Here is a 17,811-nt window from a genome sequence, read left to right on the forward strand (position 1 = left end):
GTTGTGGAGGCTGCCCTGTGCATTATCTGAAGTTCAATAGCACTGCTTGTCTGTGTCCATTAGATGTCTGATCCTCTCTCTCTCTCTCTCTCTCACACACACACACACACACACACGTACACACATGCACACACATTAGTTGTGGAGGCTGCCCTGTGCATTATCTGAAGTTTAATAGCACTGCTTGTCTGTGTCCATTAGATGTCTGATCCTCTCTCTCTCTCTCTCTCTCTCTCTCTCTCTCTCTCTCTCTCTCTCTCACCACACACACACACAACACACACACATGCACACACAACACACACACATTAGCTGTGGAGGCTGCCCTGTGCATTATCTGAAGTTAATAGCACTGCTTGTCTGTGGTCCATTAGATGTCTGATCCTCTTCTCTCTCTCTCTCTCTCTCTCTCTCTCTCTCTCTCTCTCTCTCTCTCTCTCTCACACACACACACACACACACACACGCACACACACACACAGACACACACACGTACACACATGCACACACACACACATTAGTTGTGGAGGCTGCCCTGTGCATTATCTGAAGTTTAATAGCACTGCTTGTCTGTATCCATTAGATGTCTGATCCTCTCTCTCTCTCTCCTCTCTCTCTCTCTCTCTCCTCTCCTCTCTCCACACACACACACACACACACACACACACATGCACACACACACACACACACATTAGCTGTGGAGGCTGCCCTGTGCATTATCTGAAGTTTAATAGCACTGCTTGTCTGTGTCCATTAGATGTCTGATCCTCTCTCTCTCTCTCTCTCTCTCTCTCTCTCTCTCTCTCTCTCTCTCTCTCTCTCTCTTTCTCACACACATACACACACACACACACGTACACACATGCACACACACACACACACATTAGTTGTGGAGGCTGCCCTGTGCATTATCTGAAGTTTAATAGCACTGCTTGTCTGTGTCCATTAGATGTCTGATCCTCTCTCTCTCTCTCTCTCTCTCTCTCTCTCTCTCTCTCTCTCTCTCTCTCTCTCTCTCTCTCTCTCTCTCACACACACACACACACACACACACACATGCACACACACACACACAGAGCAGGCAACAACCAAAGCCATTTCTACACATTTCATTTCCTAATGTCCTCTGGATCATTTAAAGGCCACTGGCCTAGACTATAGATTATTTCACCCACCCTCTAGATGTCCCTCCAGGTCTGGCAAAGAAGCAGACACTTTCATGGAAAACCTCATGCTAAGTCTTCCAGTCAATCTATAGACCATCTTGCCCTCCTCGCCCTCACTTCCTACCTCCCACCAGGCTTCTGACACCACCAGGGTTAGGAATAGGTTCAAGTAATGAAACACTCATCTCAGAGCACAGATGTAAGCAGGCACTAAAGAATTCAATATTAAATATAAGTAATGCTTTAGCACAAGCTTTCTTAAAATCAAATGCAAATATATTCACAATGACTAGTTTTATTTAAGCAACCAAACTCCAGTTCATTCACTGTTGCCCAAAGGAAAAACAGTGAGTGTATAGCCCTGGCTTTGCCACATTTTCCTGCCAAGAGCTTGTGGATTGTTGGAAGTGAGATTGGTGCAATCTGGAGGTGTTCTGTTGGGCAGGGCATACCTGCTATTTATATACTGGCACACATCTCCAAAGAGGCAGACACAGGTCATCTACAGGGCAAGGTGGCCCGGATGAAGGTCTTCCTCTGTGCTTCCAAAGGACCTACAATTGGAGAAGAAGCTGAGAGGTCACTTCCTGGCCTGATTGCAGAGTAACCGTCTTTGCTCTTATCTCCCCACCCAACAGACCAGACTGCCCTCTTATCTACCTGATAATGGGAAGGTTGGTCAATTCTAGCACCCCCAAAACTTACTCTACAAGTTTCAAGTTTGAGATTGCCCCAGTGAGAAAAGGAGAAGCGTACATACCCTCCTTTATTGTTCTCATTCGCCATGGGGGCCATGAAAGGGGTGACATTTCGCTGGGTGTAGGGGTGAGTCACAGAGGTTGCTCTTGTCATAAGCCAGCTCCACCATGCACTCCTTCCTTTGCAAACCTCCACATGTTTAAAGGAGTTGCCCAGCATCCCACGGCAAGGCAGGGTTCTACGCCCCCGACCCACCCCGTACCCACCTTCTCGTGGTCTCGTCGTCTCCAAGCCCTTTCATTCATTTGTGTGCATCATGTTTTCTTTGCACACAAACTCTAACAAAAGACTTTTTAATGCTTCAATAACCTTGCTGATGGCTACGGTGGCTTCTCTCTCATTGAAAACTAGAAGTAACATTTTTGAATGTTTACTCCCAACCAGGCGCTATTTTTCCATAAGGTTTTGGGTTTTTGTTTGTTTGTTTTTGTTTTTGATTTGTTTTTTGTTAACAATCCTTATTTCCTATGTACTCCTCACAATTGGGTATTGCTACCTTAATTTACATATTTACTGAAAAAAATAATAGAGGCAAATGATCATTTTGTTCTCACAGCTCAAAAGTCCCTATTTCTATCCAAATGTGTGGCTCTGACAATCTAGCCAATGGTACCAATGCCTCCAAGTCTCAGGGTCACTGTTTTTATTTAAGTTCAAATGAGTTTCTAATTCAGCCTCTTAGCCAAAGACTCAATACAACCTCATTTTACCCAAAGGATGAGTCTCATCATGATGAGAAGCCAGCAACATGATATATAATAAAATCACAAGTTCAAAGGGCAACACTCCAAACTGAGGGCAGTGAAAGCTGCCTCTAAAGCAGTGGTTCTCAACCAATGGGTCACGACCCCCTTTGGAAGTCAAACTGCCTTTTTGTAGGAATCCCAGGTCAGGAATCCTGCGTATCAGATACTCACATTATGGCCAATAACAGTAGAAGAATTGCAGTTATGAAGTAGCAAGGAAACACTTATGTTTGGGGGGGTCACCACAACACAAGGAACTGTATCAAGGGGTCCCCACATTACAAAGGTTGAGAACCACTGTTATAAAGAAACCAACTGGGACAAAGTTGTCAGAGAATCACCAAGCACGTGGTTCTAGGCTGTCCTTGTGAGATGAGGTACTTCGAGCTGGTTACGAAAACTGACACCTGTCAGTGCATGAAAGATGCATTGTGCTGGATCCTGCGGCTGAGTTCCCCTACCCTGTACTTTGGATAGGGCAGACACTTTTTTTTTTTTTTAAATAGGGTCTCATGGTAACCCAGGCTGGTCTCAAACTCACCGTGTAGCTGGTGATGATCTTGAACTGACTCCACATCCCAAGCACCGGTATTATGAATGTGTGCCTCCACTCAGGTTTTATGTGGTGGGGGCACAGAACCTGGGGACTTCAGGCATGCTAGGCAAGCCCTCTACCCGCCACACCACAGCCCCAGACCCACTTTACTTTTAAAAAAAACTTTATGTATTAATAATATATTCATGCTTCATGTAGTTTTCTAGATCTTCATCTTGCCCTAAAACTCAGTGCAACCCCTTTTTACAGGAAGGACGGTTCTGACCATCAGTGTGATCAGTAATGAAATCACAAAGTCAAAACAGTGTGTAGAAGCTCAGCCTCCTGGGCAGGTATAGCCCACTGCTTATTCACTGACAAAGACACTGGAAGCATTTCAAAGTGAACTGAGCAGGACCACTGGGGTCATTGCACCTATGTGGACACAGCCAAAGTGATGCGCCCTGGAGTCTCCTCCTGCCTTCTCCTTCGCATCCTTTAAGAGACCTCCCAGAGCCCCTCGCGCAGCAGGAGTCACTACACCCACTAAGACAACGGTTTCCGAGAGGACAAAAACCCACCCAGTTCTCAACCTGGAGTTCAGAATATAATAACTGTGTAGCAAATGGTGGCAGGGTGTGCGTGTGTGTGTGTGTGTATGTGTATGTGTGTGTATGTGTGCGCGTGTGTGTGTATGTGTGTATGTGTGTGTGTGTGTGTGTATGTGTGCGTGTGTGTGTATGTGTGTGTATGTGTGTGTGTATGTGTGTATGTGTGTGTGTGTGTGTTCTTATTCGTGCATTTATTTACTTATTCACTTATTTTCATGCTGGGCTCCTACTCAGGGCTTCATATATCCTAAGTAGCTGCTCTACCGTGAAGCTATGGGTCCCACCCCCTCATCATCCTTATTATTAATATTAAAGCAAGAACGACAGTGCTGTCCCACAGCAAAAAAAAAAAAAAAAAAAAAAAAAAAAAAAAAAAAAAATGGCATCCATGAACGCTCGTGGATCAGCTGTGCCTCAGCTATATCCTCACAGCACCCACCACAGAGCCAAACAAATGGAATTTCCAAAGCTCACCACGTACAAAACCAATGGCTGATATGGTATAGTGGTTGCACGGACCAAAATGTGACTCTATCTCTTTCTCAGCTCCCTAAGTAACTAACCTTGAACAAATAGCTGCCCTTCTCCGAGTCACTTAAAAAACTCATAGGTCACCATTGAGATGTAACAAGAATAAATTAATAAAAAAAAAGAAAAAAATAAAATAAAAAATAAATAAAAGAAATGAAAAAGAAAAAAGAAAGAAAAAAAACCTCACAGGTCTCCTTTTGCCTCAGCACAACCCTGGACCCATACAGAGTTGGCAAATTCCTGAAAGAAAAGGGTTCAGGCATCTGAGCCTTCTTTGCCTCCATATGGGTTGAGTTTTGTGCCTCAAGGTGAAGTCCAGAGTGACGGACATCAGTCAAGACTTCCAGGCATTAAAAAAAAAAAAAAGGATAAAAGAGCAGGCCTTGGAGCTAAGAAAGCCAAATCTCAGCATTGGGCACATCCAGATGTTCTGTCTTGAGCAAGGCTTTCATCCGTGTTTAACTTCTCAACCGATTTCTGCATGGCAAGAATAATAATGACTGATGGCATAGTGCGGTCTACGCAAGGCACTTGCCACAGCGCATGCATGCTCAATAAGTGGTAACAGTTAGCACATGTTTGTTCTCTCTCCCTCTCTCTCTCTCTCTCTCTCTCTCTCTCTCTCTCTCTCTCTCTCTCTCCCCACACACACACACACAGTGTCTCAGATTCCCAGGCCTCGCTGAGCATCTGACTCATAACAGAGAGTTTAATATTGGGTTTTCTCCAAAGCAGACTCGAGACAAGGCTTTGAGCACACATCCTATCGTTCAGGGGAGAGGCAAGCAGCCAGTAAAACACATGCTGTAATTTTAGCTAGCTTAGTAGACAATGGAGAAACGGTGCCTGGTACAGGCTGTGTACTTGTTCCAGTTGATAGGAGTGATGGTTGATATTGACTGTTTATTTGATAGGCTCTACAGTTACCTAGGAGACCAGTCTCTGCCTAAGGCTCAAGGGATTATCTTGATTATGCTAATTGAGGTGGGAAGACCTACCATTCCTGGGGTTTGGCTCCCGGACTGTTTGGAAGAAGCTTTCTGCACACAAACAATGGTCCCTCAGCTTCCTAAGCACGGCTACAGTGTAACCACACACAAGCATACGTCCCTCAGCTTCCTAAGCAAGGCTACAGTGTAACCGCCTGCCTTGAGTACCTCCCCTAGGACTTCCCTACCCTTGACCTGTGAACTCCAAGTAGCTCTGTCTCCCTGACTTAGGTCTTTTGTCACAGCAACTGGAAAAGCAGCTAATACTGTGGGAAAGAAGAACCTGTGTAGGTGAGAGCCCACCCAAAAGCTCCCCGTATCTGGAAGCTGTTGGTGGGGTCCTGACAATCCCTGAGACACAGGGGTTTGGAACTGTGTCTTCTGTGAGCACTTTAGAGACACACACCTCTATTGTCAGAATGATTCGTGGACCCCCGCTGCACCACTACTCCTTGAAGAGTGATAACTCTGTGGCTCCTTCATGAAAGACATGGAGTGGGATGAGATGATAAAACAGAAAGCTCGAAGTGAGACTGAGTGACCAATGCTCACAGGAGAAAAGGAATCTGTTTCAGAAAAGCGGTTTTATTGAAGGGAAATGACAAAAAAGGGGGGGGGGGGCGGAGGGTAAGAAATCTGGCAGGAAAAGAAAGGCAGCTATCCAAGGGAAGATGAATTTGAACTCCAGGCTATGACCAGCTCAATACGAACAGACGAAGGGACGTCTTTCACCACAGTGAGATCGACGCCAGTGGCCTCCTGTGAAGGGAGAGTAGGAGAGCTTCAGTCCCTTTGTCTACCCTCACATGACACCAGAAAGACCCTCCTCCGTTCCTGCCAGCTCTACACCTCGCCTAGGAGTGGCCAAGCTCATTTCCTGGTACTCTTCCTCGAGTCTCCCTGGCCTTCTCTTCATTCCCCTCCAGCCAGTCTTACCTCGGGTACACAGGGTCACACATCTGCCACCTCCACCAAGGGGCTGGCCAGCAGCCCAGTAGGCAAAATTCCAAGAGCTCCCATCAACCCACTGAAAGCGTTGGCAATTACCCTGGAGGAGGAAAGGAGGCAAAGGGGTACAGTGAGGAAAGAGAGAGGGGCAGAGCCAGCACCGTCCCTGTTAACTCCTCCAGAGGTCCTTGGCCATGATGGATACTGTGAAGCTGAACTTGTGGCCCACAGTGATCGTCACTGCCCCATTCTCCTCTTCCCTGTGACATCATCATCCTTTTTATCATGAACCAGAAATGGAGTAGGGGAAACCAGGTGCAATCTAAAGGCAAGGAAATGGGCCTCAAAGATAGAGAAGCAGGGAGGAATTTGGATTTAAGCCTGATTCTAAATCCTTGGCCGCACCTCAGTGCCTTGCCTGGGTGGGTGTCCTTCTGTCCCCGGCTCTTTAGGGGACAGGAGAGGGGAAGTACAGACAAAACTGCAGCAAGGTGATACAGGATGGGATTAAGAGGTTCTTCCATTTAGAGCTGGCATCCCTCTTACCCAGCCCGAGACCACGCCTCCAATCCAGACTTGACCCTGGTTGAGTCCCCTGACACAGGACTGGATTTGGAAGTTAAAGCTGAAACTGTGAACAGAAGCAAGGGTGCCCCGGTAGCACCTCCGGCAAACTGACTGCAGAACAAAACAAAAGGAAAATAAAGGAGTGTCCCTCTCCCCATCCACAATTCACAAGATCATAGTTATGGGCTCTGAGTCTCCAAAACCCATTCCTGACCTCCCTCTGTCCACCCTCTGTCCTTTCTTCTTACCTTCTTTCCCTTCCTCCCTCCCTAGCCACAGCCATTAAAAGACAGCAGAGCAAAATACAGCACATTTCCACGTGACCCTTTCCCCACATTGCATCTCTGGGAGATGGAGACACATCCCCTGCTTGTCTCTGCTCTCAGCCTCAGCCATAGGCCACTTACCTGAGCTTGGGCAAATTGATGAGCTGATCTCACTACGAGGAATCGGCAAGTCTTGCATCCAGGGTTGCCTGGCAGATGCACTACGTCCTCTTCCCTGGGGCACTGAAGGTCCTCATCTGTCACATCCTGGCCTGAGACAGTTCCCTCATCCCCAGAAGCACTTTCACTTCCAGAAAGTTCCTCCTCTTCCAGGGGCATTAGCTCTTCTTCCCCAGGAGGACACTCTTCTGCGTCCGGTCTTGATATCTCAACATCCCTAGGCAAGTTCTCCTCTCTCAATGGGCTTTTGAAGTCGGAAGTTTCAGACTCTGGCAAATAGAAAATTCAAGTGTTGCCCCTTTGACACTTTCCACTAGTGCCCCTGGAACTGTGGGCATCTCCTGCCCTACTCCCTGAACACCAGTGTCTACAACCCTGCCTAGAAAAAAAAAAGGAACCTCCAGCCACATCTCCATGAGAGGACACCCCATTTCAGACCCAATAGCTTAGAGTCCAGTCTTTGTGACTTTGGGTCCTGCACCCAACAACTACCAGTTTCATTTCTTGTTTGTGAAATTGGAATAAAGTCCCTAATGCTTCACGAAGGTGCTCTTGGGATCAAAGGGCATAACATCAGAGAAAATACGCAGTAAACTCAAAGTAAAAAGAGGCTGCTATTACTGCGAACACTGTTAGCATTGTACAGAAAGGACAAAATTTGAAATGCCACAGCAGAATCAAGACCACAGACATAGCTCTTGGGAGTCCTGCAGAGTCCCAGCTCCCTTAGTGTATGGGGATCCTAAAATTGGTAATGATAAGTGATAGCGCCGGTTTTGTGATTCAGACCACATCTCTTACACACAGGAACAAAAGAACAGAGAGAAAGACTGACAGAACTGATGACTCACTCAGATGAAGAGCAGACGCTCCACTGACCAGAAGAGCCAGAAGAAGAGGGAATTTCATCTTGCCTTTGTCCTGAAATAGAGAACACAGATGTTACACACACACACCCCACAGCCAAACCATTTTGGAGCTATGGAAGGAAGATGGAGGAAAAGAAGGCAAGAGCTCAGGATAAGCTAGAAGAGCTAATGCTGAGCCCAGCCATGGCCGTCCCAGGGAACTCATTTGTTTTGTTTTGCTTATGACAAGGCTTCTTGTAGACTACATAGCCTGGAACTCAATATGTAGCTGGGGGTGGCATAGATATCCTGATTATCCTGCCTCTATTTCCCGAGTGCTGAGATTATAGGCACGCTCCATCACACCTGGCTTATATTTTGTTGGGGATTAAACCCATGCTGGGCAGGCACTCTACCAACTGAGCCCAGCCCCAGCTCCAGGAAGGTCCTTTCTGAGCAGAATAAAGCAGACCATAAGGAGAAGCTGAGGCTAGCTTTCCTGCAAGCCTGTAAGTAAAATGAATTATTTATTTATTTATCCATTGATTTACATTAATGAGCTCATCGGCGTCTGCACTGTGAGTGAATAGAGAAGCAAGGATTGTTGAACTTGCTGGGAATGCACAGCAATTACGATCTCTCCCCAAAGTCATATACGACCCTCCTTTCCTCACCCTGTGCCCTTCCCTAACAAGGAAAGCTTTCCTGTCCCTCAGAAGCGATGTTCATTGCACTAGCACGAGCAGAAGCCAAAAGCCACATGAAGCTCTGCTGGCCTGACAGAGCCTTCAGCCCTACTCAGAGGCCTCCCCAGAAGCTGGCCATCCCTAGAGTCAGCGGCACGTGGTAAAGAAAACACTTACTGAGCCCTCCTACGTCTTGTCAAGTTCGCAGGACTGGATCCTCCTTCATCCCCATCTCTCGTGGCATTTATAGACACCTTGGAGGAAGTCCTCTGGGGAAAGGAGGGTTTGTCTCAGTCGGAGGGAGAGCATGAGCTGATAAGAGCCATTTCTTCACTTCTTTGAGGAATCTACTCCTTAGCCACCACATGTGAGGAAGTGGGCACTGGGCTCTTGGTCTGAGCTAAGAGTTCTCACTCTGGGTTGCATTTCTGACTCTTCTTGGGAGCAGTCCCCAATTCACAGTTTTGCTACTGTATTTAAGGCATGGGAGGAAGCATCTCTCATTATCTGTTAGAGTTTAAAATGCATTTTGACCAGGTATGCTCTTTGCAGACTATTGTTTCAGACAAGAAAGCACCTGTTTGTAGGGAAATTTATACAAAGTTGTTTATTGGTTGATTGTACCATCAAAACAATTGGGCCGCCCACCCATAGAACAGTGACTAAAATGTGGCTCATCTGATCTAGAGAATGCCCTGGGTCGACACCTGTACCCCTGAGCCTGAGGAGCCAAGTGTACTGTACCATGATAGGAAGGGAACAGAGCAACACACGCAGGAAAGCACTTGAGGGTTTGTGTCTGTTTGTCTGTCTGTTCACTGTCTTTGCCTCTGGCTTTTGATTTTTGTTTTTGAGACAGGGTCTTGCCATATGGTCCTGGCTGGCCTGATGCTCATTTTACAGCTCAGGCTGTCCTTGAACTTGGGGCAGTGCTCATGTCTCAGCCTCTCTAGTGCTGAGGCTGCAGGCATGTGCTACCACCATATCCAGCAAGACGTGCGAATATTCAGCGTGAGAACACAGTTTTACAAGAAGAAGCCTTGGGCAGCTCCTTCCTGTCGAGTTTTCGTTGTGAGACCATATTTAGATGTGTGAAGGAATTCGCACCAGCCCGATGACCTTGGTGGCCCCGTGAGTGAGCAGGGAGGTAACTGTGCCTTCTCGTATTAGTCTACGTTTCTCCAGCGCTCACAATCTATGTGTACAAAATCTATAATTTGAAGTGTGACTTTATTAAAAATGTTTTATAATAGATAAGACTTTCTCTGGGAAATTATGACTGGCTAGTTTTTCTAGAGTAGAAAGTGGACACCTGTGTTTAGTGTGTCTAGGTTATGGGGATGAATATGGGCCTGGAAATCCCTGCTCTAAGGGTCTCAAAATTCAAGAAGTATTCAGATGCACCCAACTACTACTCACCCTCAGATTTGGGTCCCTTGCTTGGCCAGCCTGCCACCTACTCATAATATTTACTGCACATATTTCAATGCTGTGTGTGGACATATTCTCTCATTTCAGCTTTGGGTGCAGTGTATGCATGTACACACATATATGCGTGTGCTTCGCCTTATGTTTTGAATCAAGGTCTCCCACTGAACATGACACTCTCTGGTAGACCAGACTGGCAGGCCAGCAAGCTTGAGGAGACTGGCCTCACATCCCTCTCTCCTCCACAGCATTGGGTTTACGTGTGTGTGTGTGTGTGTGTGTGTGTGTGTGTGTGTGTGTGTGTGTGTGCGCGCGCGCGCATGCGTGCGTGTTTTACAAACTAAATCCAAGCATAGGTCCCCATAATTATGCTGCAAGCACTCTACCCACTGTGTCACCATCCCAATCCTAATCCTTTGAAAAAAAAATGAGCTAGTCCTTATCCCTTGATCTCCATATGTACACATCCATACATGTGGACATCTACACATACAAACATATATACACTCAGTTACACGCCCACTGGGGGGGAGGGTGCTTTCCCAAGCCCTTTGGGCAAAACATTCTCTTTTTGAATCACAAGCTACAATGTGCTCCACTGGCTTGTGACTTGCATGAGCAAAGGGCAGGAGGGCTTGGAGCCCCCAGTACCTTCCAGCAAGAGCGTTTGATGACCATCATCAAACTCAGGCTTGCCCCCTTCCCCAAGAAACGGTAGGTCCTTGCAGGGCCCTGCAACTCGGGAGTTCTTGTTTCAGGCCTCAAAATTACTACAGAAGTTAGATGATGTTGGGAAGAAGTAAATGTCCCTAAGTGTACCTAGTCCCCGTCTGGTCATCAGTACTCCCAGGAAGGTCCTCTTAAAGTCACCCTTCCATTTGGCCTCATCATGTCCCCTGGATTGCATTCTATCTTCAGGCTTATCACTCCAGTGCCAAGAAACAGACCTGGTCGGGAAGGCTCTGTCCTGATACAATGTGTACACATGTGTATCAGACACTGAATAAAAGTCACCACTGTTACCACTGTCATCAACAGCAAGCAACTGGTCTACCTCCCTTCCACGCCCATCCTCCTGACACACAGCACCTTGAAGGTAGAAAATGCTGCAGCTCCAAATACAGTCAGCATCATCAGGATGCCTATGAATTCCCAACACCAGGATTGTTTTAAACCTGGAAACTGAATAATGTCCGAGGAGCAGTGAGGCCTACAGTCATAGAGAACCCATGTGTGATCAGCCACAAGGTTAGTTAAGCCTGACCTAGTCCTCCCTGGAAACGGGCTGCTTGCAAGGAACTGGGATGGGAACAGTCCGGACCCAGAATGATATCCCACCATGGGTGAGAGCTCCTGAAGACCTAAAAGATCCAGAAGTATTACAAGTCCAGACGGTGGTGTAAAATTTTTGTTTAGCCCACAGGAGTCTCAGACAGCTCACATTGAGCAGGTGAGCCAGGCCATGTTCAAGCTGAAGACTCTGGAATCTTCTGAATTCACCAACATCTTAGTTATGGCTCTTACAACAAGCTTCAGGCTAAATGGGATACTTCAGTCCATGGCTGAGAGGTACCGCCTGCATCAGGAGAGAGGGATGCTCAAGCCAGAGGAAGCCATGATGACCCTGGAACTAGACCAGCATTTGGGGGTGATGCCAACCTCAGGTCAATGTGACTGGTGCCTCCGCACAGATTAGGCTGTGGCCAGTGGTGCAGTGGTTCTGTAGTGCTTTTTAACTTTGTTATATCCCTTATAGTCTAATGAGATATCTTGGGATCCCTGCTTTGCAGAGGGTTCTGATGTGAATGGCTATTTCCAAGGCTAGTAACTAAATAATAAAATTTAAAGTTTCTTGTTAAAAAAAAAGAAAAAAGAAAGAAAGAAAGAAACCCAACTGGGCTCTTCCTAAAATCACAGATCACAAGTGTGAGGTATTCAACCCAAGGGACCTCTTGCTGGCTTTGAGAACAGAAGACACCATGGGAAGGAACATAGGCGGTCCTGAGGACCTAACAGGGGCATCTCCCTGCAGCCGGCAAGGACTCAGGAAGCTCAGTACCATCCCCACAAGAAACAGAATTCTGTCACAACCTCATTAGCTCAGAAATGTGGTCAAGCAACATTTTCATTTCACACATTAAGAGTCCCCAAACAGAAACCCCAGCCATGCCATGTTCACATCTCTGATCTTCTGGCCTGTGATGATAAATGCATGTGGCCTGACATTGCTAAATGTGTAGCAATGTGTCCTGTGGCACAAAAGACTAACAGCCTCATGGACCATCTCCCTTTTGGTTGGTGCTCTTGGCGGGAGGGAGAGGCATAAACAATTGTCCCAAGACATGGGCCTGTGCCCTGCTGGAATAGAACCCAGCGATTGAAGAGTAAGCAACAGACAGGCAGCGAGCATCCTTTCTGACCATAAAAAGACCATAAGTGGCTTCTTTTAGTCTCAAGTTCTGCTCAGTTGGATTTCCCCCAACTGAGAAAAGATGGAGTCCGAATCTGATCAACTCCCCGCTGGCGGGGCTTGGCCAACATTCTTGTGGGGCAGATAAAAATGTGGTGAAAGGGACAACACAATCCCAGGGGCAAGTGGCCCAAGAGATAGGGACGAAGCCGTTGCTCTGTGAAACCAGTCTTGACAACAGCATCTCTGGCACTTCCTCATTGAGATGGCCCCAACAGTTGTTATAGATTAGGGTGCCCCACTGTAGAGCTGGAAGAGCCTTGAGAGATGAGCGTGTGCGGCCTCCAAGTGTCTGGTGTAGAAGGACACCTTGCATTAGACTAGGTATCCTCTTCTCAGCTGCAGTCTCACTGGCCTGAGGCACCATGCTTGATGGTATCCCCACAGTCCCCAGTAAGTCTTTCTGCTCACAAGCAAATCACCTGACCTCTCATTGCTGTTGCCTGCAAGGTTGTCCGTTAACAGGGTCTCACGCACTGATGCAACGACACTAGAGTGATAGACCCTCATCATATTGATCCCAGCTTCACTGACCAAGCTGAAGCCTTTGCACCTATCTCATCTGTCTATTGCCTCTGCAAATCTCCAGCCAGTGGCCATCTGCTCACACAAGCCCTCTCTAAGACCTGTCTAGAGAAGCCCAAACACCCAACCGCCATGGCCATCTGCTCACACCAGCCCTCTCTGAGACCTGTCTAGAGAAGCCCAAACACCCAACCGCCATAGCCAGTTGCTTTGTTCCACATCATTCGATTTATTTTTGTATTTTAGTTTTACTTTTGAGATTATAATGTAATCACATCTTCTTCTACCATCTCCCTCCCTCTAAACCCTCACATATAACTTTCCCTGCTCTCCTTCAAATTCATGGCCTTAAAAAAAACAAACCCTGTTATTTCGTGTGTGTGTGTGTGTGTGTGTGTGTGTGTGTGTGTGTGTGTGTGTGTTTCTAAATATAGCCTGTTCTACCTGTACAGTGTGGCTCCTATCTATGTTTTCAGGGCTGCCCATTTGGTCCTGGATAACTAATTTGTAGGGAAGGCCATCTCTCCAACCCCCGGTTTTTATCAGTTGCCTGTAGTTCTGTATGTGTATGGTTGAGGCTTTGTGGGCTTTTCCCTGTCTATTTTGGGGTGTCCATTGGTGTCATCTTTGTTCAGCTCACATATGGACGTTCGTGTTGGTGAGACTTTATGGGCATAGCCTTTGACATTACTAAGAGACAAAAAAAAATCTCACAGCAAACTCTGTGATTCTCTGGCACTTACAATCTTTCTGCCTACTCTTCATCAGTGTCCCCTGAATTTTAGGTATGAGAGTGCTTTATAGATATATCCATTGGGACTGGGCTTTACAACTCTGCAATGTGATTGGTTTTCTGTCATGATCTCTGTTGCATAGAGAAGTGCCCTTGGTGAGAGGTGAAGACTACACGTATCCATGGGAATAAGGACAAATCTTCTTAGGTTAGTGTTAGTGATTGTGCTGCTCTAGAGTCTCCAGTAACCATGACTTCACTAGAACTGAGGAGTTAGCTAGGTTTCCAGTGTCGGGCATGGCTTCCCTCTTGTTGAGTAGGTCTTAAGTCCAACTAGTGAACTGTTGTCTGTTGCCAAGGTGTGTGTGCCACCTCTGCATCCTTAGGGTTATCCTGTCAGGCTGGTCATTGATGTAGTTCATAAGCATCATAGCTGGGTGCCTCCCTGCTTTGGACATCTCCATGGTGTCTTCTGGTACCATGAAAGTTGTTCCATATGGAGGGACATTCAAGTCAGCAGCTGAAGGGCTCTTGGAACTTATTTCTGAAGTTCATGGTATCTTCAGCAATAGGGACTTACCTTCTGTTTCTAGGGTGGGGTTACAAAGGGCAACCACAACAGGTTGTATATTTTAGGATAGCCCTGACCATCAACTAAAAAGAGGGCTTCCCAAGCCTAGTACTGGGTTTTTGTTAGTGGTCTTTGGCTCTCGAAGGGAGTACCATCAGCTCACTTGAGAGAAGTTCGTTAAAACTCGTGTGTGTGTGTGTGTGTGTGTGTGTGTATTATAGGTTTTTAGTTAATTATTGTTATAATTCCTTGTGGCTTTTCCAGATATCCTTATTATTATGTTACCTGCCATCCCTTTCTCCTTCTCTGCATGCACTTCTCCTTCCCTCCTTGAGGGTCTGCCCCTTCCCCATTTCCCCATTGAGATCACTTGTACCCTGCTCTTCTCCTCTCTGTTGTCCCCAACCCCCATGCTGGAAATGACCCTGCTTTGCTTTCCTGGTCTTTGTAGTTACTACAGACTATGAGCTCAATTCTGAAGATTTGAAGCTAGGAGCCCAGAGAGAGAGAGAGAGAGAGAGAGAGAGAGAGAGAGAGAGAGAGAGAGAGAGAGAGAGAGAGAGAGAGAGAGAGAGAGAGAGAGAGAGAGAGAGAGAGAGAGAGAGAGAGAGAGAGAGAGCACATGCAAATTTGTCTTCCTGGGTCTGGCTGACCTTGCTCAACAGGCTCTTTTCTGGTTCCACCTATTTACTTGCAAAGTTCATAACTTCCTTTCTCTGTACAACTGAATAATGGTATTCCCTACCGTATGTGCCACCTTTAGTTATCCATTTGTCAGTTGTAGGACGGGTGGGTTGTTTCTGTGCCCTAGCTGTTGTGAGTAGAGCATCAGTGACATGGCTGAGCACGGGTCTGTGCAGTAGGCTTTTGAGTCTTTGGACATATGCCAATGAGTGGTATAGCTGGGTTATACAGTAGATTTATTTTCAGCTTTTTAAAATAATTCTCCATACTGATATCCACAGTGGCTGCTCTAACTTGCCATCATGCTAACAGTGAATGAGGTTTTCCTCTTCCTTGCATCTCCTCAAACATTATGACTGGGATAAGATCAAATCTCAAAGTTGTTTTGATTTGCATTCCCCTAATTGCTAGGGGTAGTGATCACTTTTTGAACCATTTCTTATCCTTTCTTTCTATTATCCTCTATTCAAATTTCAGACCCATTTTTCTACAATGAGTTATTTTGAGTTCTTTATATAATCTGTACAATAATTCTCTGTCAGAAGTGTGTCTGGCAAATATTCTTTCCCATTCAGTAGGCTTCCTCTTTGCCTAGTTGATTGTTTCTTCAGCTGTGCAGAAGTTTTTTTTATGAGTTCCCACTTGTTAATTTTTGGGCTTGATTCTTGGGGCAATTGGCTCCTATTCAGGAATTCTCTTCTGTGCTGTATCATGTAGGCTACCATCTATGTTTTATTTTAGATGTTTAAGTGTTTCATGTTTCACATGTAGCTCTTTGATTGATTTGAGTTAGCTTTTATTGGAAGTGAAAGATACAGGTATAACTTCATTCTTCTGTATGTGGCATCCAGTTTTCCCAGCACCATTTGCTGAAGAGCGTTCCTTTCTCCAGTGTATGCTTTTTGCATCTTTGTCAAATATTAAGTGGCTGAAATCACATGTACTCGTCTTTGGGTCTTCAATTTTGTTCCATTGGTCTAAAAGTCTGTTTCTGTGCAAGTACCATATTGGTTTTATTACTATGGCTCTGTAATATATCTTAAGAACTGGAATCGTAGCCTCTCCAGCACCGCTCTGTTTGTTTTGGAATGTTCTGGCTATGAGGCCTTTTGTTATCCACATTAATTTTAGAATAGTTTGTTTTCGGTTTGGGGCATTTTCTCCATTTCTGTGAAGAAATGAGATGAGGATTTTGACTGATATTTGGCTTTTGGTAGAATGGTCATTTTCAAATATTAATTCTACCAATCCACAAGCATGGGATGCCCTTTCCACTTTCTAGTGTCTTCTTCTATCTCTTTCTTCAGAGATTTAAAGTTTCCATCACAGAGGAGGTCCTTCACATCCTTGACTTGGTTTATTTCTAGGTATTTTATTTTCTTTAAGGCTATTATGAATGAGAGTGTTTCCATGCTACCCCCTGTTTGTTGGCGGTGTATAGAAAGCTATTTATTTGTGTGAGTTGATTCTATATCCTGTCACTACTGAATTTATCATTTCTAGAAGTTTTCTGGTAGAATTTTTGGGATCATTAATGTATAGTACATTTTATCTACAAAGAACAGTTTGAATTATTCTTTAGGTCTAGCTGACATTTCTAGCACAATATGGAAAAGAAGCAGAGAAAGTGTACATCCCTTTCTTATTCCTGGCTTCAGTAGGATGCTTTAATCTTTTCTCCATTAGAATGATGTTGGATGCAGGTTTCCTGTCTATACCTTTTATTGTGTGGAGGTATGCTCCCTCTAGGCCTATATTCTCTAGGACTGCTTTTTAAAGTTTTAGTGCATTGTGGTCAGATAGGATACAAGGAATCATTTCCATTTTTTTTCAAACTTGTGAAGATTTGTTTTGTGTCCCAGAAGGTGGTCTATTTCAGAAACTTCCATGTACTGCTGAATGAAATGTGCCTTCTTCGAAGTTTGAGTAGAATATTTTGTATATATCTGTTGTCTATTTGATGTATATAATGTGGATGAATCCAGGTGCTTCCCTGTTTATTTTTTTCTCTCCAGATGACCTGTCTATTGGAAAGAGTGGGGTATTAGGATCACCTACTCTTTATGGATTGATATGAGTCTGTGTGTTTAAACCCAGCGATCATTTTAATAAAATTGGGTGACCCAGAGTTTGGTGTATATATATTTAGGATAGAATGTACTGTCTTCTTGACTGTTACCTTGATTAGAATGACGTGTCTCTGTCTGTCTGTTCAGTTTTAGTTTGAAGTCTGCTTTGTCGGATAGAAGGGCACTGAGAGGAGCTTCCGCTCACTCCCTGGTCCCGTCTGACTGGAGTACCCTTGTCCGCCATTTTAACTCTAGGGCATTGCTTATCTTTATAAGTGAAATGTGTTTACTGGAGACAACTGAGAGAGATTTTGTTTATTGATCCATTCAGTCAGTCTGTATTTTTTTTTTTTTTTTGGATTGGAGAATTGGAGCCATTGATATTTAAAGTTATTATTTGTTTGCTTGCTTTGTTTTTTAAACAGGGTTTCTCTGTATAGACTAGGTTGGACTCAAACTCAGAGAACTGCCTGCATCGGTCTCCCAAGTGGTGAGATTA

General features: G+C 45.4%; 1 protein-coding gene across 1 annotated transcript; it reads right to left on the bottom strand.

Annotated features, from left to right (window-relative positions):
• Positions 1-5,961: 5,961 nt before the first annotated feature.
• Prg2 (proteoglycan 2, pro eosinophil major basic protein) lies at positions 5,962-17,556 on the bottom strand. The gene is made up of 5 exons (XM_051167053.1): positions 17,544-17,556; positions 7,260-7,567; positions 6,832-6,963; positions 6,274-6,385; positions 5,962-6,096 (listed from the first exon to the last, which is right to left on the bottom strand). The coding sequence occupies exons 1-5, from the start codon at positions 17,554-17,556 to the stop codon at positions 6,038-6,040; spliced, it is 624 nt and encodes a 207-aa protein (XP_051023010.1). The 3' UTR covers positions 5,962-6,037.
• Positions 17,557-17,811: the final 255 nt, after the last annotated feature.

Source organism: Acomys russatus, chromosome 24, assembly GCF_903995435.1.
Source record: "Acomys russatus chromosome 24, mAcoRus1.1, whole genome shotgun sequence".
NCBI lineage: Eukaryota > Metazoa > Chordata > Mammalia > Rodentia > Muridae > Acomys > Acomys russatus.